General features: G+C 36.5%; 1 protein-coding gene across 9 annotated transcripts in view; it reads right to left on the bottom strand.

The window, feature by feature from the left end:
• LOC105148601 (uncharacterized) overlaps positions 1-27424 on the bottom strand; it is a 344598-nt gene that overhangs the window by 65714 nt on the left and 251460 nt on the right. For all 9 annotated transcript variants that reach the window (XM_087402879.1, XM_087402885.1, XM_087402877.1 and 6 more), the window contains one exon: positions 6824-6870. In XM_087402879.1, the coding sequence (XP_087259005.1) occupies positions 6824-6870 (47 nt within the window). The remainder of the gene's footprint in view (positions 1-6823; positions 6871-27424) is intronic.

The following is a 27424-nucleotide window of genomic DNA, read 5'->3' as shown; positions in this document are numbered from 1 at the left end:
CTGGTAACATGGGTCAAAGCGTTCTTCATGGAAAATGCGAGCAACGATCGTCTCTTCTGAGAAAATATACCTCGAAAAATGATACGTACAATTCTATAAATATATAGATTTTTAACGTTTTCCTTTTAAAGTAAATTAATGTAGTATTTCGTGGCTGTTTCTCTTTTAGGAGATATAATCAATATAAACATCCTTCTATTCCTCTTAACATTCCTCTTAACAATAAAGGATAGAACACTTGTGTATCTCCTAAAAGGAAAGTAACCTATCTATTCAATATATGACCAAACGATATGCAAATAAATAAATAAGAAAAACATATTGTAATTATTTTCATATTTCAAAGTTACTAAATAATATAAGTTTCTAGTATCTTATCAATTTAATATGATGAATGATATAAGAACCCCCACTCTCCCTCTTTCTCTCTTTCTCTGTAACTGACGCGTTACTGTCAGGGCATAATCAACGGCGAAGATATCGAGAAGATGCGAAAGGGCGCTGATGAGATTCGAGGGAAAACTTGCAGGTATGGAGCGTAGAGCAAGTTACAGAAGCTGAGACGTGTATCGAGCGTGAATATTACATCGATCAGGGTTTGACGATGCGGTACAAGGGCGGGAGGAGAAGAAGGGGAGGGAGAATCGGGGAAGCAAGGATGATGTCGCCTATTATCCCGTGGAACACCTGAGCCTCGTTCTCCGTTACGTCCTGGTCCCGCCATCCCCCGTTTCTCCTCCGCGTCGCGCGCGCGCGAGAAAGTGTATGAAAACGAGCACGCACTCTCCGTCACCGACGTCGGCCAAATTGCACGACCTCCGCGTATTATCCGCCCCTAAATTATTCCCCGCTAACCACAAAAATAGCCCCTCGTCTCCCGCAAAACCCTCTCGTCCCACACCCCGCAAGACTCCCTCGCTTTTCTGCATCGTTACATTTTCTCGGTTAACGCGCCGCGCGGCTCATTGTTTCAACCGCATCGCGAGTATACTGAATCGTCATTAATAAAATATGTTAATGTAACGCTTTCTTCTTTCACCGACGCGGTCGTTGTAATTTGGTGAATTATGAATGAGATGCTGGATGAAGCGAATCGAGAAAAAGATGATTTTATTTATCTACTTAAGGCTAACAATATAAGATAAAATTTACATTAAAAATATGAAATTATTATTGTTTACGAGATTAAGGTAAATCTGTCAAGTATAAAAATTTGTGAAATTTGCGAATTTTTGCATTTCAAATGCTTTAATTACAAAAGTAAACTGAATAATTAATGAAAGCTGTATTGTTTCTTGCTGTATTTATCAGATCGCTATTATTGATATTACGATAATTGGCAGTAGAACGAATAACGAACGAATGATATATACATCAATCATGGATTCAACTTTTTCACCGATACTAGCTATGTATTTGCATATTAATGTATGTTTGGTTAGGAGAGCGATCCCTGACGTGATGGACGCTACCCAAGACGAAAGTTGAGGAGGTTGTAACGGCTTCTGGCACCATATGTCGGATTTCCATTCGACGAGAGATGGATTGCCCAATCCATGGAACATTGATCACTATTAAGTCATATATATCGATGGAAATATACTACGTGACAATTTAATATATCATAAATATGATTGTGTCTTCGAACTTATCTTTCATCATGAGAATACTTTCGTTAGATACAGCATCCGACTAATAAATGGGAAAGCAACTCTCATCGCAAAATGTGAGTAGAAAGTTTGACAAGCTGCCATGATATAACGCGTCGAAACAGCATTGTCCATTATTTACATGCGGACACACACACTCAGGTGCCGCGCTCAGGAGTCTTCGGAGAGGCAAAAGTTGCTAGTCCGCGGCAGCCTGGCCATCAGGTCCGATTCGATAAAAGATGGATGATCCAACCGGCGGCCGTATAGTCGATCGGTCTCCGAGCTGACGCCTCCGAAGATGAAATGCACCCTTGGCGACCCCAGACTCGACCCTAAACCCCCCCGTATACCCCGTTTCTTTCCCCGCCTTTCCCCTTTCCCTTTCTCACGCGATAGCACTTTGCCAACCAAGGGCATATTTACGAGAAAGGCGCGTGCCCCGCGTCGGAACGCACTACCGTCTCTTGGATATACGCGATTTGGCATACAAATTTCGTCATATGTAACCCGGAAAAATGTTTATTGGTCCGACTAAGGGTTATTAGGTCCGGCTTCTAGTTGATCTGCTTACGTAACCAGTCGCCTCACGTAGCACCGTGAAATTGGGTCCACCAAGTCGTGAGTGAAAACATAAGTCTTTTTTACAACCGAACTGCTCTGTACTTTGCATTCCATATGACGCGGCTTACAGCCTGTGTCCTTTGAAAAATTGTAAATAAAAAAGATATTTCTATAAAAATGAGAAATAAATTGAATATTCAATAAAAATATTCCAATTCAATTGCATATATGTACATTTAATTTATATGTGTATATCTTTTTGATCGTAATATATACGCTTACAGAATAAGAACAATGAATACAGATGTTAATGTTTGTACAATATTTGTACTGGACAAGATGCAATCCATGAGATTTTCGAGAGAATGCCATTTCATGGGATGCGAGAGAATTTATAGGAATAGTCGAAGGAGTGGCAGAATGAGAAAGCACGCGATGTGAGGACGAAGGACTACTGGTTTCCTCGCGGGGTTCTCGCACGGCGACGGTCGTACCAGAGAACAGCAGTACATTATTTCTTGATGTCAAATAAAGCAATTAGCATGTGCCCTGACCAGGGTCCGCAGGTTCTAACCCGAGTAATCTCGCCAGGGTCCCCGGCGTGTGCGACATCTTCATCAGAGAGGCGGACCCTTCTCTCTTCTCCTTTCTCCGCCACTTTCCATCCCGTCGCCCCTTATGCCGGACGATGGCGCGATCACGTGACTACTCTGCACCCCCAGAGACGAGGGATGCTCGATGCTACGGAAGAGCGAGAGCGCGAATCGAGGATGAAGAAGAAGATGGCGGCTCGAAAGGGCGAGGGAGAGGATTGGGAGGAGAAAAAAATCAAGGGGGGAGGGCGAGAGAAGGTCGTGTCCACTGAGTGAAGGCGCTTCCAAGGGAAATTTCACAAAGGCTGACCCGCTGGTAATGAATGTTATATAACCCTTTTAATGCTTTAAGCCTCTTAGATTTTTCAGTGCGCTCTCGACGCGCGCACCTCCTTCGTTTCCGTCCCTTTTCTCCTGCGCGAGGAGTGAGCCAGCAGAGGTAGTTCACGGCAGAGGGGATGAGCGAGGGAAGTCATGCCTCAGGGTAGGTAATTATGTGGCGGACGTAAATTAAGCTTGTTTAGATTGGGATTTTTATTAAGGTCTTTTATGAAAGAGAGTGCCGCCACTAAATGGCGCACAGTATACTCTCCGACACCGGTACTCCTTTAAACGCCACCGGAACAGACCCGCAATACACATTTATTTCGTGACTAACGCTTTCGACAATGAGGGATTTTAAAGTCAGATTTGTCAGGAATAATCATATCTCCATAAAACCATATTTTTAGTAAATTAGTATTATTTGTGTATTATTTAATATTAAGCATATTAACCTCTTAAATTGATAAATTAGATTCAAATTTTACTCAATACAAAGAAAGAAGTTGATCCTTTCTAAACTGTTACAATCTTTTTAGATATTATTATGATATATTAAATTTCACTAAACATATACATACAATATATATGTAATATTATACACATATAATTCTTGAAATATTGTTACAAACGTGTAAAGTGCAGAGAGCAACGATACGAGAGAAATTTCGAACTTGCCCAATTTTCCCAGGACCATCCCCAAGGAAACAACGATCAGAAGATATATCTAATAGTAGCAGAGGACGTACGCACTGAGGAACACGGAACAAATAAGTAAGGATTAGTTTAATCGTGCTTTAGGAGTCGAACGTTACGGGTTTATGTCGCTATTCCCTTTTTCGAGGGAAAGGAAAAGCTATATACGTATACGACCGAATTTACGAACCAGTGATAATGTACGTAAAGAGATTCAATTGATATGTCGAAATATAGGACTTTCATTAAAAATATATTTTCCCTAATAAATGCTAACTAAACATAATTATTATTTTTTTATCTAATAATAAATAGTCCTCCAATTCGCAAATCTTCCAATAATGTTCTACAATGTATTGCCTTCGAATACATTTAAGTGTGTTATATATTTGAATATCACCAGTAATCAGGTGCCGTTTCAAATGTAAACGTACCAAGATATACAAAAATATCCAACTATCAAATACCACTTATCGCTTTAATTTGTTTTACTCGCGTACATCGTGCGTAGGCATGTTAATCCAAACATGTCCGTAACGAGCATAGCGCTACGTCAAACAGCTAACTGCTTTCGCACGAAGGCACTGGGAGCGAACTTCGAGAAGCAGTTCGCAGGTACAGACGGTTAGCTATACCCAATGTATATGTATACCTCCAAGCCGGTAAACGGAGAACGAAGTTCTCGGTAGAAGTTTAATTCAACTGGACGGGCAGCCGGGTGTAAACGCTGAATGATTTGTTGCAAATCGAAAGCGCCCCCGCGAGCTCGAACTCGAGCTCGAACTTCAACTTCTTACTCGTACGACTTACTTTATGCAATGTTGTATCGCTACTGGCTATCGAGCGGTCATCAATATATTTTTATATTAATATTGTATTTTATGAATTGTTTTACAAAATAAATTACGCATGCCTTGAAAACTAGAGAAATATAAATAAAAAGTTACTAATTTTTTTTTACATATATTACAATACATTCTTTAGTTGGAATATTTTTTTACTATAGTTAAATTGACATTTGCGAAAAATTAAATAAAGTATATAAATATATAGTAAACTTATTTTTATAAATATAATTCGCACAGAGAATCTACTATCACCTTGCTAAATTTCTTAAAACTTTTCTTATTGACTATGCAACATTGTAAAATAATAAACGTTACATTAATATTTTAACATTATGAAAATTGATAATTTTATTATTTTTTGTTTCAAACGAGTTTTTTTTTAAACAAAACAGTAATTAAATTAATGACAAATATCAACTAACTGTCTTAAAATTTACATTGATCCGATTCGTTCTGTGATCTAATTCGCCTCGATCTACCCTACCTAAACATCAATTATCTAAAAATTATCGTGAATGTATCGTGTTCACATTTTTCTCGTAATATTAATAAATTAGTCAATAATAATTGAAGTATATAGCGCAACGCGCCATTATTGTAGACTGTACGAGCGTTTTATCGAAGTGATGGTTGCTTGGTTGAGTATCGAACATCGAGATCCTGTCGATTTTGTCGGGTAGTTTCGCGAAGCTGGGTATGCTCGCTCGTTTTCTCGATTAGGCTTTGCCGTCATTAAAAGTTTATAAAGAAGCCGAGAAACGAGACGGGCAATGATGTGCGGGGAAGAGGGGAGTAGGTAGGTGGTAGATGGTGGCTTGGCAACCCCAGAACGAAGAGGAAAACCGGCATGATAGAGTAAAAAAGATAGAAGCGTGAGAGTAAAAAGAGGGAGAGAAACGAGAGAGAGAGAGAGAGAGAGAGAGAGAGAGAGAGAGAGAAGGATGAAGAGAAATTCTAAATTTTTTCATGTGCGATACATAATAAGGAGAGCTAGCTGGCATATAAAAAGCCTACAAATGAACCTCACACATATCATTTACAAGTTACACATATATTATACATTGACATAAATTCTTTAACACATTGGTGTAAACTTCTCTTTTATAAAAAATATTTTTTAAAATATTTTTCATATCATTGCACGATCATGTTGCTTACATGGAAAGAACGATTTTGCGGAAGTATTTACAAATTTAACTAGATACATACACACACACATCTGAAAATAATTTTATTGGATAAAAATTATTATACATAGAACATTTAAATCAATTATTAAAATATCAAAACTTTTTGCAGTACCGTTTATCATGCTTAAGATTCCCAAAAATTATTTTGTTGGTTCAACAAAATTATTTTTAGATCTGCATCTAATTAAATTTTTAAATACATTAGCAAAATCATTCTTGTCATGTAAGAGTAAAGAAATATTTTTTACTGTATTTGAAACTATATAAAATTATTAACAAGAAAATAGCGTAATTAATTTAACGTTATTATTTATAATTATTAAATAATCAATTAATGTTGGCTAATAATAGCTTTTTCTTAATTGTTTTAGTTATATCATTTATTACTCTAACTGTCTCTTTTTAAGAGTATATCTTGATAAATAAAATTTTGAAGATGCTATGTGGAAATAAGTAAATTTTTTAAGATTTAAAAATCAATTACTTTATCTAAACAAAGCTAAACACTTTATATATCGTTAATCTAAAAAATGCAAGGTACGTGCATTATAAAATATAGTGTATCTTAAATAATGCGTAATTTTTAGTATGCAATAGTATAAATCTTTTGAGATTTTGTTGATCGATAGTCACAAACGTTGGTAACTAAAGATACGACACGCAATGCGAGTCGCGCTGCACGAAAACCAATTAAAGGTGTTAGATCGATCTTCCCTAGTAACTGACTTGTTGGGCTTCTCGATGAAAGCCTCAATTCTCATTTATGATGCTACATTTTTTTATGTAATTTATCAGTGAAAGAAACTATTTCAAATAGTACTATTGTAAAATAATAAGAAATTTTTAATTTAAATTAATAATGAAGTTGTTGACGATATTAAAATTATATTTTATTCCAATTTTAAGTTTTTGTATTATGATTATAATAAAAGAGTTAAGCGCTTTCAAACAGTGTTACTTACCTTGTTCATGATTTGGCGGGGATATTCCCGCCTCGCTAGGGACGGCTCTGTAAAAGAAAAAATATACCCATTACTTCTTTGACTTTAATAGAAATATAAAATATTTAAATATTTAGAAGCTTAGATAAATAAATATCATTATTTGCATATAATAAATATTTAAAAAAATTAATATTAATTAATTCTACTTTCTTTCAATGCAAAATAAATATTATAACGTAAATTCAATTCGCTCGCGTAGATTCTTTATCGTACCGTGAATAATATAAAATTCTTAGTAAATAATCTTTTAACATAAGTCTGCTGCATAATATTAAATAGAAATCAAGAAATTCAATGAAAACATGATCGGGAAGATATCTATTCCTTTTGTACTTTTTATCCGTTCTCAACCCCATCGCCGCGCCTTGTGACGCAAGTTAATGCATGTAGGGTGGTCCTTGATCGTGCAGTCGAGCCCCAGCCCTTCCTCTCCTTTCCCTTCGACGGGTACTACCACCGAATTCCCATAATCTAATGAATGGCCTAACCCCAATATCCTCTCGGTTCAGCTTCACCGCCACCCACCCTTCATATACCATCCTATATGTACCACGCATATAAATATCCTACCTATCCGCGTACACACACTTCAAGTTCCTTAAAATTCTGCATCTGCCAGCTATAATTAATTTTTTTAATGTAATCATGACTGCCCTCACTCGTGGTTTCTTCTTGGATATCATTAAGATGAGAAGTAATTACACAAACGTAATTTATCGAAAACTTTGAAAAAGCATGGCAAATATAAATCAAAGCATAAACAGTATCAGAAAAACTGACGATTTATAATTCTATTCGTGAAACATTGACAGCTAAAATTTATGCGGAAATAAAACGAATAAAATTATATGTAGCTGTAAAGACAGCAATTGCTGAGGTATTCTAAGCGTAAGAAGCATGAACAGGGACTCACGTCGGCTAATTGTGCGTTAAATAGGGGTGAAGTCGACGGCAAAATTCTTTCGTCCAGAAAATGGACTGGACACGAGCTGGCGATACTCAGCGTTGATCCCGCGCGGCAGGGTAAGGACGCGCAAATGTGTTTATCTCGGGAAATAATAAAAAGGGTGACCCGAGGTTCGTGACGCGGGCGATCGCAACGAAGTCGGGAATAATGTCTCGGACACGAGGCTCGTCTGCGGATTTACCCCGGCCTCTACCGCTAACCATCCACCCACACTCTACCCCCTTTCGACCTCCTCCAACCTACCCTTATACGCGTGTCCGCCGCAGATTCAGACTCCTAATTAAGACGAGGGTGCGAGAGGGGTTTCAGGGGTTTCTGCCGGGTTCTCCCCTGAGGGGGCAGGGGATAGGTGGCGGGTGTATGAGTAGAAGGAGGATTTTCCCGAAGTAAGGGGCACCCGTATCGTGCCGGAGGGGTAAGCCAAGGCAAAGGGGGTAAGGAATATTGATCACGGGACCACGGTGGCGAGGGACTGCCCGCACTCGCCCTCTGCTTTCATCCACCCACTCTCTCGCCATCTAACTCCTACAGCTTTCTCCTGGCTCTCTCCCCCCTCTCTCTCTCTCTCTCTCTCTCTCTCTCTCGCTAACTGTCTCTCACCTTCTACCTTGTTTCCGACATCTTTCGCCGATCCTCTCGCTCTGAAGCGAGCATGGACTGGGCCAGACTAAACCACCAAACGCCAGATGCGTGAAATCAGTCGGTTAGAACCTGCCCCGCAGCCTTTGCAAATTATTGACGCTAAAACCGCGAGGCAGATGATGCCTGTGCGCTGTTTCGTAGTGGACTTTGAATGAAGAGAGCCGGTAAGCTTAACGCTTGCGAAGAAGAGCAAAGTAAAAACTTCTGGAAAAGAACTTCTTTGTTGAATCTTACTGATATAATTAGTTAGTTCGGTCTAACGTGTATATCACGTATATAATAATGATCTTGTTAAGATAAAATATTCTAATAATTTCGAAATTGGAATGGTTATAATAATTATAATAATTATAAATTTTTACGCATATTGCCATAGATATATAAAATATATTTGAACTCTCTTACCATTTAATGAAACGTTTCGCTAACTTTGTGGAAACGTCTTCACATCGTGACAAGGTTTACGAAAGTCGCAATAAGACATGGCCCTCCTGAAGAGAATTTCTGACGCTGGAAATCCGAGTAGCCTGACGAACTTTGACGCACACGCTCGGCCGAACAAGATCTACGCTCTAGACGTGTGCAGCGTTCTCACGAGTTTTCAAGAGAGATCCTCTCGAATAGCGTGAAGGAGTAACTGACTTGGCTCGTTTCAAAGACGGGGACAGAAGACGGAGGTGAACAGGGGGACCAACGGGTGGGCTCGAGTTTACACGACGTAGCGACTCGTCTTTCTACCCGTCGCCTTGCCTTAATTAAATCTCTAGACCCTTCCTGAAGAACCCGCGGACCTGGCGGGAAACTAGAAGAACCGCCTCTCTCTTTCTCGCTCTACAATTCACTGCGGTAACACGTCGTCTTCTATTGGCTTTTGCACGTCATTATGAGAAATGCGCGATCGTAGTGACCGCGATTTATACAGAATTTTTATCAATTTGCTTATTTCATTAGCTTAATTTGTTATACTTAAATATCTTATTTTCTTCTTACAAATTATATTTTTTTCTTATTTTCCAAAACATTTTCTCATATTAAAAATGTCACTACTGAAATAAATATCTAAATGTTGCCATTCTTTTATAAAATTCTAGAAAAGTTACACAATAATCCGTAAAACTTTTATTCGAATAGTACGAATGTTTCCAGACAACTAGTTTAATTTATACAGATTTTTGGCAGACAAATTGTTTCCATTCTGATAATTCTCAATATTGATGAAAGCTGCAAATTTCTACAACGTATAATACATTTTCTCATATACTCTAGTGGCTTCAGATACCGTTATTTGGCGTTGTAACGAACGTCAAGGGCGACCTCGACGAGACCGGAAGAGACCTCATTGTCCAGAGGCGGGGGCGCCGATAGGGAGGGTGCGCAGCAGCGGCAGGCAGCCAACTCAAACTTTGATATGGTTTCCTAAATAACCAAGGCGACCGATACCGCAGCACGATAGTCCTCCTTCCTCCGCCACCCTCCACCTGCCACCCGTTCACCGCCTAGACCGATCTGCGGTGGTCCGGAGAGGGTACTGTAACTACCGCCGAAGCATATTGAAACCCTCGCACCAACGGTGACCCGACTCGCCACCCCGGGCAACCCCCTACCCCGGCCAATCCGCGACCCGCCGTTCAGAACCGATACAGAGACTGCCGTCCGTGCAAAACTTGCGGCATGAGTGCGTTTGTCATTTCGTAGGTAAACGTTACCAACTCGCGACGCAGGCAGTAACGCTCAACGTTTTCATAATGTCGACAGGTAGCGGTTAATTCAGGCACGGAGTGACAGGTAATCTGCAAGAGGACCAGGAAGATGGAAAAGGAATGAAGCTTGCGGAACCGGTGATCCTAAAGCCGATCGCGTTAAGTTCCCTCGGCAAGCAGAATATTACAATGTCGTTGCACTTGGAATAAGTAATATATGATTAATGGAAATACTGTGTGTAGTGACAATACAAAGAAAAATTAAGTAAAATATTTTTTATATTTCTTAACTTTTTCATTTTTAAATATATATGAAGAGAAAAGTTTAAAGTAAAAAATGTCACAATATTCTTGTATATTATAAAACATACAGTTTTTCGTGTAAGAAATTTCTCATCAACATTAAGATCTTTAATAAATAATAATCACGGCAAATTTATTATCGACAATGTATTTAAATTAATTCTTGATTATATTCTTAATATTTTAATATAATTTTATTTACAGCGTAACTAGATAAAAGCAGATGAAAGTGGACGAGAGCAGATAGTCATCTAGTTTACAATTTCTTCCCTTCAGGCCACCAATAGACGCGATGCCTGTATCTCGAGGCTGGCTGTTTGTCCGCTAATTAGAAGCTAACAGCTGAACTAAAGTTCCGAACTTTAAAGTTTCTTGCACTCGCGGAAGCCTCTTGCTATCCATTCAATATCTCCTTTTCGAGGAGAACGGCCGCCCTTTGAGAGGAACGACCTTCCTCCTTACCTGCCTAGCCGTCCACCTATCTTCCTCTCTCTATTCCGTTGCTCCGGCTACCGGCTAGCGTTAATTACTAATTAATTGTTTCGTGTGTTTGAGTTTTAAATGGATAAGTTAAACAGCGCGTAAGAGCCCCCGACGTGGGCAAGGTGGTATAGCGGCAGTCTACCCTTCTTTTTCCCTCTGTCCGTTCCTCTCGCCTCGCGTACGATTACCGTACAAACAGTGTACTACCGGTTAACGAAGTTAGGATGACCGTGTTAGAGTGGGAGAAGGGAAGCAACGCTCGTTCGTTTATTCGTTTTTCACCCCGTCATCAGAACACTGTTGCCTCGCTTCGCCTTGCCTCACGCTTCGTGCCTCACGATGTAATATCTCCATTACGACGCCAAACCATCACGAGCGCGTTTAAAGTTACGTCCGATCCAACGAATACGGATGTAACTTTCATAATACAGCGACTTTGTCAAAAGTTGCAGCTAGTTCTCATAAAATGTGTAATACAATATAAATTTTACATTGAAATATAGTCTTAACCCTTCTTTATTTACGTAGAATATTTATCCTATCTTTATTATGTTCAGCGTAAATTGTTTCATAATAAAAAAAAATTTTCGTATTTATTTTTATCTATAGAATGTATAGAATAATATGAATCTTTTTTTACTTGTCAATCATAAAAGAGTACAATCAAAATTGAAATAGTATTGTGGTGTCAAAAACGCAAATAATTATCCGCAAGTTAAAAAAAACCATGCTAGTAATGTTGGAGATAATAGAAAAGAATTCCATTAAGGACTTTAATGCACGTTTAATTAATGTACGTTTAACTATAGCACAGTACATTTTTATTTAATTAATATTGTTTTGCACGTAACTTATGATAAATAAATCTTCTTCTTACGATTGCTCGAAAAAAAATAAATTCTGTTTGTTTTTATTAATTGAAGCATTTTTCTATTTTGGATTCCCATTCCTTGACCAAAAACTTTCATGAAAAACGATTGTTCGAGAAACTTGTACCATTACAGTGCAAATCGTCTGACGTTGATCTGAAGGCACGGCACACCAACGAGATCGTTTTATCCCCCGTGAAAGACGCACCCCCTACCTGTTGTAATCGGAGCTCAAATAAAAAGTAGTAATGCCAGATAAAACATCCCATTTGTCTAACGACGATTCTTTTCTTCGCTCCTGGGAATAGTGTACCGTGCCCCCCTGGCAAAGTGGCAGAAGTTAAATCGGCATGGTAATCATCTTAAATACCATTCTCACAAACACCTAGACGCTCCTGAGAAGATGTCTTCAATCTAACTTTCCTATAATTAAGACGAATAGGTAAGAAATTTCCGGTACGAAAAAATTAATATTACAATGGTACAATGGCTGCTAAGAAGATATGTATTAATGTACAATTTCATAATGGTGACTTATTTTCAACGATGTTCTCGAAGCGTACAAGGCAAATTATAGAGGCGAGAGAGAGAGAGAGAGAGAGAGAGAGAGAGAGAAATATAAAGAAAAAGAGAGAAAGCATTGTATAGGGATCTGGAATAAATCAGGAATAATCGGAAAACACGACGAGCAAATTGACGACTGTTATCGACTGGCGTCGCGGGTGGTGACGAGAACGCGCTAGAATCGAAAGAGCGAACAGGGAAGAGAAAACGACGGGCACGGAGGAAAAGGGGAAAAGGGAGAGGGACGCATGTTGGCAGTAAATCGGTATCTTAACCGTCCGACGGAGGACAATTATTTAAGCGGACGCCTAGCGTTACGCTTCTAGCGTGGCATCGCTCCACGTTAGCGCCCGGCGAGGGCACGTCGATGGAGAGAGAAAAGCGAGAGTCCGGGGGCTGTTAATTGCCGGCTGTCACGGGCACGCAGTGACAGGGACCACTGTCGACGAGGGATTGCCCCGTCGAAGCCGGTGCGAGCACGCCGCTAAATTCTCCTTTCAACGAAGAAAACGTGCGAACGCACCACCGCGTGGTGGACGCGCTCATGGGAGATAACTCTAACCAGAAAGGGGAAGAAAGAGGGAAAGAGAAGGAAAAACAGAGATTTGATAAAGTCTTCAGAAAAGACAATATTTAAATATACTTCAAACGCACAAATATACTTCAAAGCTAATGTAACGACGGCATGTATACAATTTTTAACATTAATATATATAAAATGTGTACAAAATTTGTTTGTAAAAGTCAAGGAGAAACTTTGTTAATACATCTATTATGTTTTATTAGTCAATTTATGCAATTGCTTTTAACGCTTTTACGATACTCGAAAAGTCTTAAAATTTTAATAGCTTGGAGGATATTTTAGCATTTCGCGATATTTTTCATGAGCTATGTCTTTTCTGAAATTTATCATTTTTATTATTCGATGGTGAACAGAGAGAGAGAGAGAGAGAGCAAACTCTCGCTCGGACGCTCACTGTAATTTGAACGCCGACGTATATTTATTCGTCGCAGAGGAAGACGACTCGCGCAGAAAGTGGGAGCTCACAGAAGTAGCGTGACGACGCTAAGAGCATTAAAGAGACGTTTTCCGCCCGACACTTAGGTTTTCGTTCCCGCACCCACCCCATAGATTCACGGCCTATCGGCTTAGCGCACGGCGGGTGGTCTCAAGCCACCCTTGGCTTCGCCACCCTGCATCGTCTTCCGCCCGGCACCTCAAGGTAGCAGCCAGTTCTCCTTCTGGGAAATATTTTCGTAAGCGTAAGAACTTAAGTACTCGGGCGCATACGCATGATGAACCGTCTTGATGAACAGTTTTTGGTCCATGGTATCCTCTCCTTCCAAAAAGATGTGACACACGCGTATATAATGAATCTTTGAAAGCTTATGCATTATAAGTGAAGTAATAAGATAAGAAGTAAATCACGTAATAAGAAAGCATTTCATTTAATTGAAGTTTAATCTGCATAATCAATTACATTATTAACCTTTATCATTAATTATTTATTAATTGGTAAAAAACACATCTTTTTAATTTCGTCTACGATTTTCAATCATAGCAAATTTAAGAACACGATTGTTATTATATGGAAAAAATGATTTTGCTGAATATCTAAAAATTTAGCTAGATACAGAATCTGTAAATATCTATGTTGGCTCTCAGATTGGAGCTTAAAATAATTATATATGTAGCAAATAATTATATATGTAATTTATGTATTATAACTCAAACTGGTTGCTAGAATGTCAAAACTTTTTACAGCATTGTTAATAATGCTTAAAATTTTTATTTAAATGATATAGTCCAACAAAATTATTTTCAAATTTTTATCTAGCTACATTCTTAGATGCTTTGCAAAACCATCCTTTCCGTGAGAAAAATTGAATAATTGACTACATTACAATTCGTATGTAGACCAGACGACGAAGAAACATTCGTAGACAACTGCGAAGGAGAGATCGCTTTAGAGAATATTTCGTCGTATAGCTTTCGCACCTCGTCCCACGTTACGCTCCGAAGCGAGCATTCTGAAAGGGTCGAAAGAGGAAACGTTGCGTCGACGGTGGTGAATTATCAGCTAAGAGGAAATTATGGAAATAGATATAAATCGAGAAGAAGAGCACCGGCGCGGTTTGCAGGTAGATGCAGCGAGCAGCCAATAAGCGAGTCGCTACCGACGAAGAACTCGAGATGTGCCTTTAAATAAATGGAGCTTAAAAGCCAATTTGGAATGTAAAGATCTATCAGCATAAATTAAACATGGCGCAGCTATATACGGAAAAGCAGGGTAGGCTTGTCGTCCGATTTTTGGAGCTGGTTTAGCCAATATCCTCAAGACCGACAATTTGCATCTTACGATCTTCAGAATAATTACGTATTTAATATCATTACTGTTCTTACATCAGCAAATACATATTTCGTAAATTCACTATGAACAATTCTTATCACTATTCGTTCTTTGTTGATTTAGAATTAATTTTTGCAATTAATGAATTAATTGCTTAACGATTTAGTTTTTGTATTAACAAAAAAAATAAATTCCAGCATTAAAGGATTATATTAAAATCTAAGTCTCGGTTGAAACCTCCGAAAAGAATAAGGCGATGAACCTTGAATTTAATAGCGCCAAAGCAACGAGCGATACCTTGGGTCAAATGCGGTCGATTTAGCGGGAAATTTTTTGTTCCGTAGAAAAACGTAAGGGTGGGGTGGAGCCATTGGGGGCAAGTCGCGCGGAAACATCGGAGAGACGGACGAGAAACGCGTGGAGTACGAAGGGCGAAGGTACGTAGAGCGAAGGATTCGCGAGTTCGCGTCATGTGCATCGGACGCGACGCGCGAATTAACAACTCACGCGTCATATCGCGCATTATTATCCGATATTTCGAGCTGTTATCGGCGCGCCTTCATCCCCTCAGTCGCGAACGAAGAAGCGAAGGCGTTCGAGTTTACACGCGGAGTGCGTTACCGTTCTAACACGGTAACGAGCAGGATGTGGGGGGAGGACTATCGTCTCCAGACGAAGGCGAAGACACCGATTCGGTATGTTCACTCTCGTGTACTGTGAGTCGTTAATGTATTTCGCCGATCGCCTACGGTGATATTCCATGGAAACGTCAGATATCGATGCTGTACATCTTACGAAAATCTTAATAATATCATCCAACATCTTAATAATAATAATAACAATTTACATTTCATTTAAAAATAATATTGTTACTAACTGTAAGTATATATAATTTTCGAAAATTACGATCGATTGACTAGATAATACATTATTCCGATTATTCTATCAGCCAAATGTGAGCTTTTTTTTTCTATCATTAAATATTCATAAAATTCATTCATGTTAGCGTTACCAAACTCGTTCTGTAATATAATTTGCCGCGATGTCACTGAAAATATTGATCGCCACGAACGGAGCGAGATGAAAAAGTCGCGTCACGACGAGGAGGAAGCGGGGCAGTTAATGTTACGTCGAAGGTGAGAGCGTTGAAAAGGGTTGATTACACGAACGCCCCGCGCGTCCAATGGGTAGAACGCGCCGCCGGGCCACGCCGGAAGGATGCTGCTGGACCATGCTTGTAAGCAAGCGGCAACCCGATTCGAGGGCCGTACGTAGGCTCGGGGCAAATGGCAGCGGGATGATTGATCGCCCAGCTAATTGGATGATCGATGACTCAAGTTCATCAGTGGCTGTTCAGCTCCTGGCGAAGGATGCTTCGCTCGCACGTGAGCGCCCTGCCGCCCCCGCAAGATGTACAAGTATATACCTAGTATGTACATGTATACATGTGCCTACGATGTTATATATGTGTGCGCGAGACATGTACATATTAGACATCGAGCGGGAAGAACGGGTTACGTTTTCTGAAAACGCCTGATATTCTTCAGCATCATTGCGTTTCTCTCTCGCCCCCTTCTCTCATTAAACTATATTTTTCTATAAGTTTACTGTCTTATTAGATCTATGGTGCTTTAACCGGTATCGCAAAAAATGATTGTGAATTGGAATAGCGTGCATTTTTCTATACACAAAAAAAAACGAGGTGAAGAATCTGTAAAATTTTAGTTAAATACAGATCTAAAAATAATTATGTTGTGGACTATCAAAATAATTATGTAGGAGACACAAGTCTGACGATAATGCTGCAAAAATGTTAATATTTTAGCAACAATTTGAGCGTTCTTTCATAATTATTTTAATAATTTAATAAAATTCTTTTCGGATCCTAGTTAAATTTTCAAATACTTCAGCAAAACCGTAGTATAACTCTTAAAAACACTTTCGGATTTTGTATATACCCAGACCTTTTTATTTCTAAGGTTGGAACTTTTTTGTTCTTGAAAGGTGACTACCGTCTCGGATCAGAAAATAAGCTTTATCTTTATATTCTATAAAACTTTAGATAATTTGCGACGAGGATTTCAGAAAATGTCAGGCATTGAAAAAGCCATGGTATCATATCTTAAATGTGGCATTTAAGATAGTTTTTTGTAATCAACGTAAGTTGTAATATATTTTTGCTCCAATGGTCTTGATCTTGATAAATGTTATTCAGGTCATGAGCAACATTTAAGAGGTTTTAGCCGTCCGTCGGACACCTTGGGTAATTAATGCTAATGTCGGCAGTACTATAACTTTGAAGTTTTGTAACTTGAAAAGTACTTAACGAAAAAATATTTTATTATAGTATTTTGAAAAGCTCTCGAGGTAATCAAGAATATGTAATGAAAAATGGAAAGTTCCATTAAAAAAATTCAAAGTAACCTTGTCTTGTGACTTTTACAACGACGTCCAAAGTCAAATCATCTTATAATACCATTTTATGTCCTCCTTGAAGTAAAAGAATTTTTGTCTGAAACATTTTTCGATTTAATGCAGTGTTTCCGAGATATTTCAGTGGATCCTTTAAAACAGAATCCTGTATGTGTGTGTATGTGTGTGTATATATATTATATATATATTATTTATTAAGTATTATTTTAACTTATGTACGAAAAATAAGGATTTTTTTAACAAAATGTAGTTTTTTTTTTAAATATTACTTACATTATAGCTTACAATTTTTTATTAATAAGAATACATACATTTGCTTGATATCATTATATTCCTTAGTGTCTGGCGTTTCGATTGAAAAAAATTTGTTAAAATATGTTCGTTTTTATAAATGTTCTGAGCAATCAAAATTGACTTAGGTATGCCGTTAAGTATGGCGTTTATGTTACAAAAGGGATTAAAGTGTTAAGGATTAATTTTTGCGAGACACTTGCATATATTGCACACACACATATGAAGAATACCTATGAAAATAGTATTCACAATCAATATTAAAATCTTTTGGACAATTTAAAGAAAATTTCTTTTCAGTAAAATATTGATTGCAAGTCATTTTTATTCACAAATATTCAATGCTCAATATATTAAAAAAAATAATTTTTGACTTATACCTCCAGAATAAAAATACAAATTTAAAAAATTTGGAAACTGTAAAAACTTATTATCCTTTCATTTTCAAGATTGACGCTCAACATATAATAGTTTCAAAATCTCTTACTTATGTAGAAATCTCGGAGGTGTGGTGTCCCATCAAAGTATGAATGAATTTACAATAGGATTTAACAGCAAAGGTGCGAGCGCGTAAGTTCACGCATAGCGTTCGTCTAATATACGGCCGACGCGTGAATGCAAATCGGCGTGTAAATCATCCGAACAATGTCTTAATGTCCCGGTCATACAACGCCCACCCGAGTCAGAAGACAACGGCTCCGGTAGTCTTCGGGTGGAAGGAAAGGGTGCCTTTTCGGATATTCATAGGGAAATAAATTAGCAGGCACGCGCGTCACGAGGGGACCATTATTGATATCTATTTTCTTGGTGGATATTACTCGCGAGTAGCTTCTATTTCCCGCGTACAACGAATCGCGTGGCTTTTAGTATGCCACTCACAGCTGTGAATTATTACAATCATTTCCATATTAATATATCTAGATATTAAAAATAGTATAATGAAAGAAAAAATGAAATTTTTTTTATATATTCAAACATACGAAAGAAAAAATATATGTTATTTCATACCATCAAAAAAGATAATAGAAAAAAGAAAATTAGGATATTTATTTCTGTACTTCTAAATTAAGGAAAAAAAATATTTGTGCCGTCGGAAAATGTTTATGTAATTGTATATTTAATCCATTAATATTATAGGATTCAATAATCTTCATAATTATATAATGATTTCAATATTTCTTTTCCGTTTCATATAGGACATTAAATATTTATTTTTTGTTTCATATAGGACATTAAACAATTTCCAATAACTGAAATAATGCGTTTTTTCATCGAGCGAATTTCTAGGAATCGATAGAGAATAGAAAAATAGCTATTCTGCCTTTTCATTTATGCCATTTAACTTGCAAATCTTCCTACCGAGTCTGCTGATACCCATGAAACATGTGTGGAAAGTGAGAAAAGTCTTAATCCCGCTTTTGAGGAAGGGATGTATAAGGGAGACCGAAACAGAAGGGTAGAAAGAATATATAAGAGGAAGAGAGAGAAGCGTGTGAAAAATTCGTGAGAACAAAGGTGGCGGGAATCCACACTCAGAGGTCGAAAGCTGCGATTTCTCGTGAAGGGTGTGCTAAAAAAAGTAACGGTGTTAGAGTGAAATATTTCTCTGAGTAGAATATGTAAAGACATTACATCTAACTCGACGCGTTCTCAAATAATTGTAAGTGATTATTTTATATCAATATGATAATATTTGATTTATCAGCTTCCAAACTTTCTTAAAGTAGCTGGATGATTGATAGGCATGCATAAATTAATATTATTTAATAATTCCATTATATTTTATTCCATATTATTTTCAATCTTATACCATGTATATTTATCTCTTTAAAAAACGAAACTAAAAAATTAAATTTTTCAGAATAAGACAAAAACTATTTCTTAACGTAATGAAAAATGATTGAATAACTAAATAATATCAGCAAAAAGAATATATTCTTAATGTGATCAAATCTCATATATGTTATTTTACAACTTTTAGAAAAACCACCCTTTTTAAATTGTAGTGACTTTTTTTAGTCTGCTCTTTTTGACGATTTTGGTAAATTTTTTATGAAGTTAAGTTAGTTCATTTTTAATAGGATAATATTTATTTAACTCATTCAGAATAATAAGAATTTTACGTTTTTTAATTATGTCATTTCTGAAATATGTAAGACCTCTCTTATATTTCAAAAGTAACATAATTAAAAAAAAGATGATGTCCCTCGATATCGTATATTCGAAACAAACTAATATCATGGCAGATATAACGCATTCTTCATAAAGAATATTAACAACATAACTTTAGAATGACAATTGCAAGCAAAGAATGCATTATATGTACAGAAATTTTCTTCTACAATAGTAAGAGATATGAAGAGGCAAGAGAATGACGGAGAAGTAGATACGATTACAGACGGTTGCCAAATAGTTTAACATTGAGATGATTGTAAAAGTCCTTCCTACCAATATTGGCGGTCTTCTCGCTTTATCGTTCAGGAGAGAGTGTTTAGTCGGTTTACGATGATCATACGATTCCTTTTACGCCTGCAATGAGCTCGCTAGTAAATCTGAGCTTCTTTAGTAATTCTTTAGTAATTAGTAATAGTAACATTTTCGTGCTCGTTTTGAAGGACCAAAGATTTTGTGACTGATAATCGCTCGTATAAAGTGCCACCCTCGCTGCGAATATCGCTCTTTTGCACAAAATTATACAGTGTCGCAATTTTGAGAACAAAGTCGCGTCGTTTCACGCATCGTCGAGCATCTCACGACCGAGTATTACTATAATTTTGTCGTCGAGTATCATATCGTGATCGCAGCTGATGAAAAATCTTCCCCCGATGCTTTAATAATCATCGACAATTCATGATTCATCATATTTTTACAAAAGAGAGCAAGGAATGAAAAGAGAATAATTCTCATATAAATAAAATCACAAAATTTATATAGCATGAAAATAAAGTTACATGTAAATCTGAACTAGAGACAGTACAACAACAAAAAATTAATATAATAATAGTTACATATAACTTAAAATCTATTTTAATCAAACAATTATTTGAAATAAATAGGAAAAAAATTGAAAAACCAACATTAGGAAAAATGTTTTGTTTTATGAATCAAAATTTTAACAAATATTATTGCCAATATTGAAAGCTGAAATAAGAGAAAGAAAAAGAAAGTCTCCCTCGCGCGACATTGCGACTATCTAGACGCGATTTGTTTTTATGAACGGCGTCTTCGTTGCCCTTTCTTTTCCGTTTCTCTAAGTTTCGTAAGAATCCACCGTAACGGTTCTAATTTCCGCTAATAAATCCACGAGTGCAACGAGAATCTTCCCTCGATACGGGGATAATCGTATTCCCGCTTGTGAAATGTATTCGCTGCGCCCTCGAGGAACGTAGATATAACATTCGTATACGTTGGTAGATTTTGCATACGCATATACAGACAAAGTATTCTTTGCGTGTGTAGAAAATACGCAACGAGGAAAGGGGGTAAACTCGAAGGAAGAAGATGATGTAAGAAGACGGCTAGTCTCGCAAGAGACGCGCCCTGCAAAAACAGATGTAAAGATACGGGGATGTTGCTCTGAAGAGTCAGAAAAGAGGATTCGGACGGTTGTAATCTCAGCTCAAGGTGTCGTTTTGCGTCTTAGCGTCCCACTGGACATCGAAACGCTTGCGAAGAGAAAGCTTAGTATCCTCTCTCCTGTCTCAGCTGTGTGTGTTACTGTCGTTCAATTTAAGGGAACGACGATTCAATCATTTCGTTTGTTGAAAATTCTATAAATTATAAGTATCATAAAAAAAATATAATGTAATATTTAAAAAATTACATATTAGGTGTTGGAATTAATTCGTAGCGTTTTACAAGTGATGGGAAGTACTTTCATTAATGTATTTTTTAATGCTCATGTGAAATAAATAACATTCTTTCATTAAAAAACGCTACGAATTAATTCCAACACCTAATATCTTTGTACATACTAAGATAACCTATTTAGTTGAATGAAATAAAATTCTTTTTATCAAACGATTTTGTTAACTAAATGTGTAATATGTTTGTAATATGTTTGTATCAATAAAAAATTGTATTATAAGAAATGAATAATGATATAATAACAAAGTTTTTTGCTTGCATGGATTTATCTGTTTCAATAAAATTTAAGTATGTGCCTTCGCGTAAATATAAAGCCTTCCGAAATATAAAGCTTCGTCTACTGCAATTGCGCAGACTGACTCACAGTGTTGACTTTCATATGAGAATATTTTACAGGAATATTCTTTCTAATTGTAGGCTAATATTAATAAGCTAAAGCTATCAGTACAAAGATGATCGTAACTGAGTCGTGAAATATGAGTCGTAATCGTACAATGTTTTCAATCTACAATTATGATTTACGTTCCATGACTCAGTTACAATCATCTTTGTGCCTAATTATCGCAGAAAGTTAAAGCTCGACTCCTTACGATAAGAGCTCTTGTGACTACGACAACCTTACGACTAACAATAGAACTTTAATAGATGCGTTCAGCAAGACGCAACAATTTTTGCAACCGTTTTATGATTGTCTGTTTAACAATTTTAAACGCATTCAATATTTCAACATGTCTACTTAGCGGTTTCCTATTTGCAGCAAACTAAAAGTACGCTGAATCTTAAATAAAACGTGTTTATCAAATGGTTGCCTCCAATATATATTCCTTGAAACACTTATAGCGTAGTAGATACTTTTGAATTACATAAAAAGTTATAACGTGGTACAAATATTAAAAAAATAAAGATATATATAATTATATTTTAAAGTTAGTATTACGGTGCCACTTCATCTAACTTCCTCTTCGACTTTTAGTAAAAAAAAAATTTTAGCATTTGTATCATAAGAGCAAAACAATTCAACATGTAGCAATGCATTATTAAATCGTTGCGCAACAGTTGCATTCTGCTGAACGTACGAATCCTTATGCGATACAATCTGTGCGGCTATTATAGATTATAGACAGGGCTTAATAGAGGTAATAAGCTTTAAACAGTAAGATATTGGCCAATCACAGTAAAATATAAGAATAACCATGCTATATGAATGACTGATTTTTTACAGCTTAAGATTTATTGTATTTATTGTGTTTAACGAAAAAAATGACTTTGATTTTTTCATGCTTTATGTTATGCGTTATCCGTTGTGCAAGAATCTGCCTTTAGACTAATATTTGTTATTGTGCTTGATGCATATAAAGCTTAGCATTTTTTTAAATACTTTATCAAAACTTGTATTAAAATGAGCTCTTCCTGACCTTCTTTAGAGTCTTTGTAATTGTCTCGATCAGAATTAACAGTTTCTTATATCAGCTGCAAAATTTTTTACACTCTATTTCGGTTACAAATGTTCAATCTAGTATTATAAATAAAATACCAACCAAAAATTTGATTTCAATTAATAATTTGTTCACTATATCAATTTTTATATTAATAGATATTAACAAATTTTTCAACTATATTGTTATATAGTACATCATATTTTATTATACTTCATATTTTATTATAATTCAAAGAATTTAATTGCTCATATATATAAATAAAAAATTTAATTGGTTCAACCAAATGAGTCAACATTAAAAATTAAATAAGAAAATTGTTTTATATGTTGTAGCAATTAAAGAAATCCAAAATATTTGGAACCGAAATATTTTCGCTTCTTTTCCTCGATTCTTTCGCTGCGATTTACTTCGTGATCGACTATTATTACATATTGACAGTTGTACGTATCAAGGGATTAATAGTGTAATAGTAATAGTTTAATATCAATTATATACATTGAGTAGCATTTTACTAAGCAAATGTAATGAAATGTACAAATTGAAAAGTTAAATCGTATACAAAGCGTGTCTATGATTTTTAATAAAAAATAATAATTACACACGTGCATATTTCAGTGGCTGCTCAATTAAAAGCAATTAAAACTGATAGAGACAGGTGAAGAATTACTTAACGTTCAGTCATCACACACGTCCTCTTGTCTTTTATCTGTTTATAACAGATTTCTATTTATAACCTTGTCGTTTTTTAATATTTCCAATTGACATATAATTTTCGATACTCATCGATAACAAACTTTAATGATTAATTAAATTGTATATACCAAAATTATATAACGATTAGGAAAGGATTTAAAAACCTGAAGATAAGATCGTATAACATTGGAGGTAAGTAAAATGCGCTTTTTATTCTATTCCCTGTATGATTCTTATAAGAAATTATAGTCCGCCATGTCTATCTCGCAGTGGCAATGTACTGCTCGTGCGAGTGACCGATTTTAATGAAGGAAGCACATATTTCTATTCAAATCATGGAGACACGTAGAGAGATTTAATATTTTAGGAAAACAACTTTCATCAGATTTTAGCAACTTTTATGGCAATAAGTATGTTACACTATTTTTGCTTACTTGCGCAGGAAATGTCCGCATAATGCCTTTAGATTGTCCAAACAAAATTATTGCAATATGATAAAAATTGGTTCTATGCAACAGTTTCCTATTTTATGCCAAGGTTGTGCTTAGTTATCTGGACTAGTTATCTGTCTTTTTTAATTTTGTGTTATATAGATTTATAACATTTTAAAAGATATACATCGAGACGTACAATTACACTATACAAATGTTTGTACTTTTATATATGCTATTTGTGAACGAAGCTTTTGCATATTACGAAAAGTTAGTAAAAATGCTCTTTGTATATAGAAAGATAGTTAATAGCAATATGTATGTATGTGATATGTGTTTTATGCATTAAAGTGTTTATGCACAAAAGTATAGTAAAAAATATTTATTTGTAAATATTTACTTTAAAAAATAAATAAATATATTTACTATAAAAAAAGTAAATAATTATTTGTTATATGTTTTCATTTAGTTATATTGATTTTTTATATCCACGCAAGTCTGATTTAGCTTTATTAATTCTTTTAATGGAGATGATATAATTATTATTAATAAAAGCGTAATATTTTTTAAAATAAGAAGGAAATAATTATTATTAACGGCCGGTGTATATTATATATACATATTGAAACAAGTTCGGATCTGTGAACAAATGAAGAACGAGTTCCCAAGATCGTCGGGAGAAAAAGGGACGTAAGCAATTTTGCACTTGTAAATAGGCCCCGAAGGGAGGAGCATAAGTAAATTAGGCCGGTCGAGGCGAAACGTTCTGATAAGAATCTTTCCCTCGGCTTTTTTAAAGGCTGACTCCGGGGGAATTGAGACGTCATCACGACGCTCTTCCTCGTCCCGGATTTGCGCCTTCCACCACGTCCCCCCGTTGGCGCGTCCTTCGAGAGCCGTTTAATGCCGAACGCTCGCGCCTCGTCCTTTGTTTCGCCTTCATGAGATTTTTAAACAGCGCGAAATGAGCTTGGCGGACCGGAGAGAGTTGAGAGAGAATAGGTCTCGAACGATTATCGTTTCATCCGTCGCTCGTCGCTTTAATTCCCTCGTTCTGCCGTGCGAAATTAAAAAGAAAATTCTTGCGATAGTCGCATTCCATAATGCGCATTTATAAATTGTAATTTCTACATTGTAACATTTACATGGGAAAGAACACTATGAGAGATATACAAGATATTGCTTTTTTATTTATTTATTGTAATAACTATTGTAAAAGATTTAAGAAGAATAATTTCATCGTTATCGAAGAGAGGCAGAGGATGGAAGTTAAGTAGGAAGGAAGGAAGGAAGGAAGAAACTGAGAAATCTAGGCATTTGTATCGTTTTGTCGTACTTCAATATCGGCATGCGTATCGTATAGTATTGCATTATTGCTTTTATGGCCAATAAAAGAAAAGATGTCCCGTTGAGGCCAAACCGATGGTCGTCTTCCGCAACAATTGTCCCCTCGATTCCTAGACCGTTCCACCGCTCCGCGACCTTCAAACCCCTCGTCTACACGACAACCAGCGTCCGTTATTGCCACCGAGTCGTTCGTTCGGTCATCGAAGGTGTCGCGATTGGTTTCGTGTTTGCAAGGAATATAGTCCGGGGACTCCCCGACCCAGTTAACTGTTCGGCTACCCTTCGGGACGCTAGACACAAAGAATAATATCGAGAAGATTGTGTCTGAATCTCTAAAAAACGTAAAACATTCCTGAAAAATCATTACAAAGTTTATCTATCAGAAAATGTACTTTTGCGGTTCGACATTATAAATAATAACTGATTATTATGTAACAAACTATATATCAATATATAACAGACTCACTATAATCACTCGTTTAACTAAATTTGAAATTGAGTCTAAACAACATTGCCGTATATTTCTGAGAAACGACAAAAAGAAACAAAACTATTATCCTTCTCCCTTTACGTTTTATGACGGACTGTATAAAGTTTTGTTGACTAAAAAGAACACCAGTAGGCGACTAAGGCTTTGTCGTCAAGGATAGACGCCAGTCTTTCTTGCAGACAGTAAAGCTCGTCTTCTCTCTAGCGTTAGCTACGTCGTTGCACCTACAGGCAAAAGATAACCAGCCCGTCCTCGAGCCATCAACCTCCAGTTCCTCCTTGGTTGTCCCAAGCGACGATATATCTCTCAGCATCCCCTTTCGCGTTCCCGTCACCCACCTCTCCATCCACTCCTTGCAGAGTTCCGATGCTCCAGGAGGGTGCACGATGACACTCGGTTACGACATTAGCGACATTTCCCACACCGTCTACGGGTCTACTTCGTCAATGTCAAAGCGCAGCCTTACTCCATCCTCTCCCGTTTGCAAGCGACTTTTCCGCAGAATAAAGTTTTAACATTTATGTAACAATGCGAACTTTTAAAATTTATTAAACGTATGAAAAGAAATTAAAATTGGTAAGTATAATAAGTCAGTATACATATAAGTATAATATTGTTCCTTTAAATTATGCAAGTATTGCTGCATGCGTTGCTCTACGTTCATTTTTATCATTTCTTCTTAATAAATATTAGGTGTTGGAATTAATTCGTAGCGTTTTTTAATGAAAGAATGTTATTTATTTCACATGAGCATTAAAAAATACATTAATGAAAGTACTTCCCATCACTTGTAAAACGCTACGAATTAATTCCAACACCTAATATTTTTAGTGTACGTCTTTAGCAAACATATTGCTGATATGAATAATTTAATGTTAATTAATTTACATTTAATGTTTTATATGAAGAATACATTTGTGGATGATATTTTACACAGAAAGAACGGTTTCGCTAAAGTATTTTAAAATTTAACTAGTTCTGTGTAATCTGAAAATAATTTTGTTGAACTATTAAAATAATTTTGTAGGTCTCTCAAGCAGAGGATGAGTAACGTTGCAAAAAGTTTTGACACTCTGGCAACCAGTTTGTATGTCCTACATAAATAATTATTTCAATGATTTAAACACACAATTATTTTCTCAGATCTATATTTAGCTAAGTTATGGATACTTCAAAACAGCTCCTTTATGTATAAATTCAAAGAATGTAAATTGATCTGTGAAACGACATATATAATGTGCAATCTGATTTTGAAATTTCGAAATTTAGATCGGAATGTATCGAGATGAAGGAAAAAGGAAATCCCATGTGTGGTGAGACTCCCAAAACAGAATTCTAGTAGAACCGGTTGATTTACGCGACTTCGCTCGAGGCGACTAACATCGCCTCGTCCCGCTTCTCGCACCGTAATAGTACTATTCTGATTCCAATAACCATGAATCTATCAGACGTCAAAACGCAATCTCCACCTGAAAGCGGCCTGCCTTCGGCCGTGCGCCACAGCGACCACAAATCTCGTAGTATCTACAATCGTATATCTTATACTTACAGGAGCACATGGTATGCAACACAGATGTAAAATAGCTGACGGGTTCATGTGAGGAGAAGAAGAAAATAAAGAGAGCAAGAAGGAGAGAAATGGCAGAAATGCGAAAGGTAAAAAGAAGAGAATCGTGCGAATAGAGGGAA

Source organism: Acromyrmex echinatior, chromosome 2 (genome assembly GCF_024713525.1).
Source record: "Acromyrmex echinatior isolate Ae372 chromosome 2, ASM2471352v2, whole genome shotgun sequence".
NCBI lineage: Eukaryota > Metazoa > Arthropoda > Insecta > Hymenoptera > Formicidae > Acromyrmex > Acromyrmex echinatior.
Note: the sequence above shows the minus strand (reverse complement) of the source record. Positions and strands in the feature narration are given on the sequence as shown.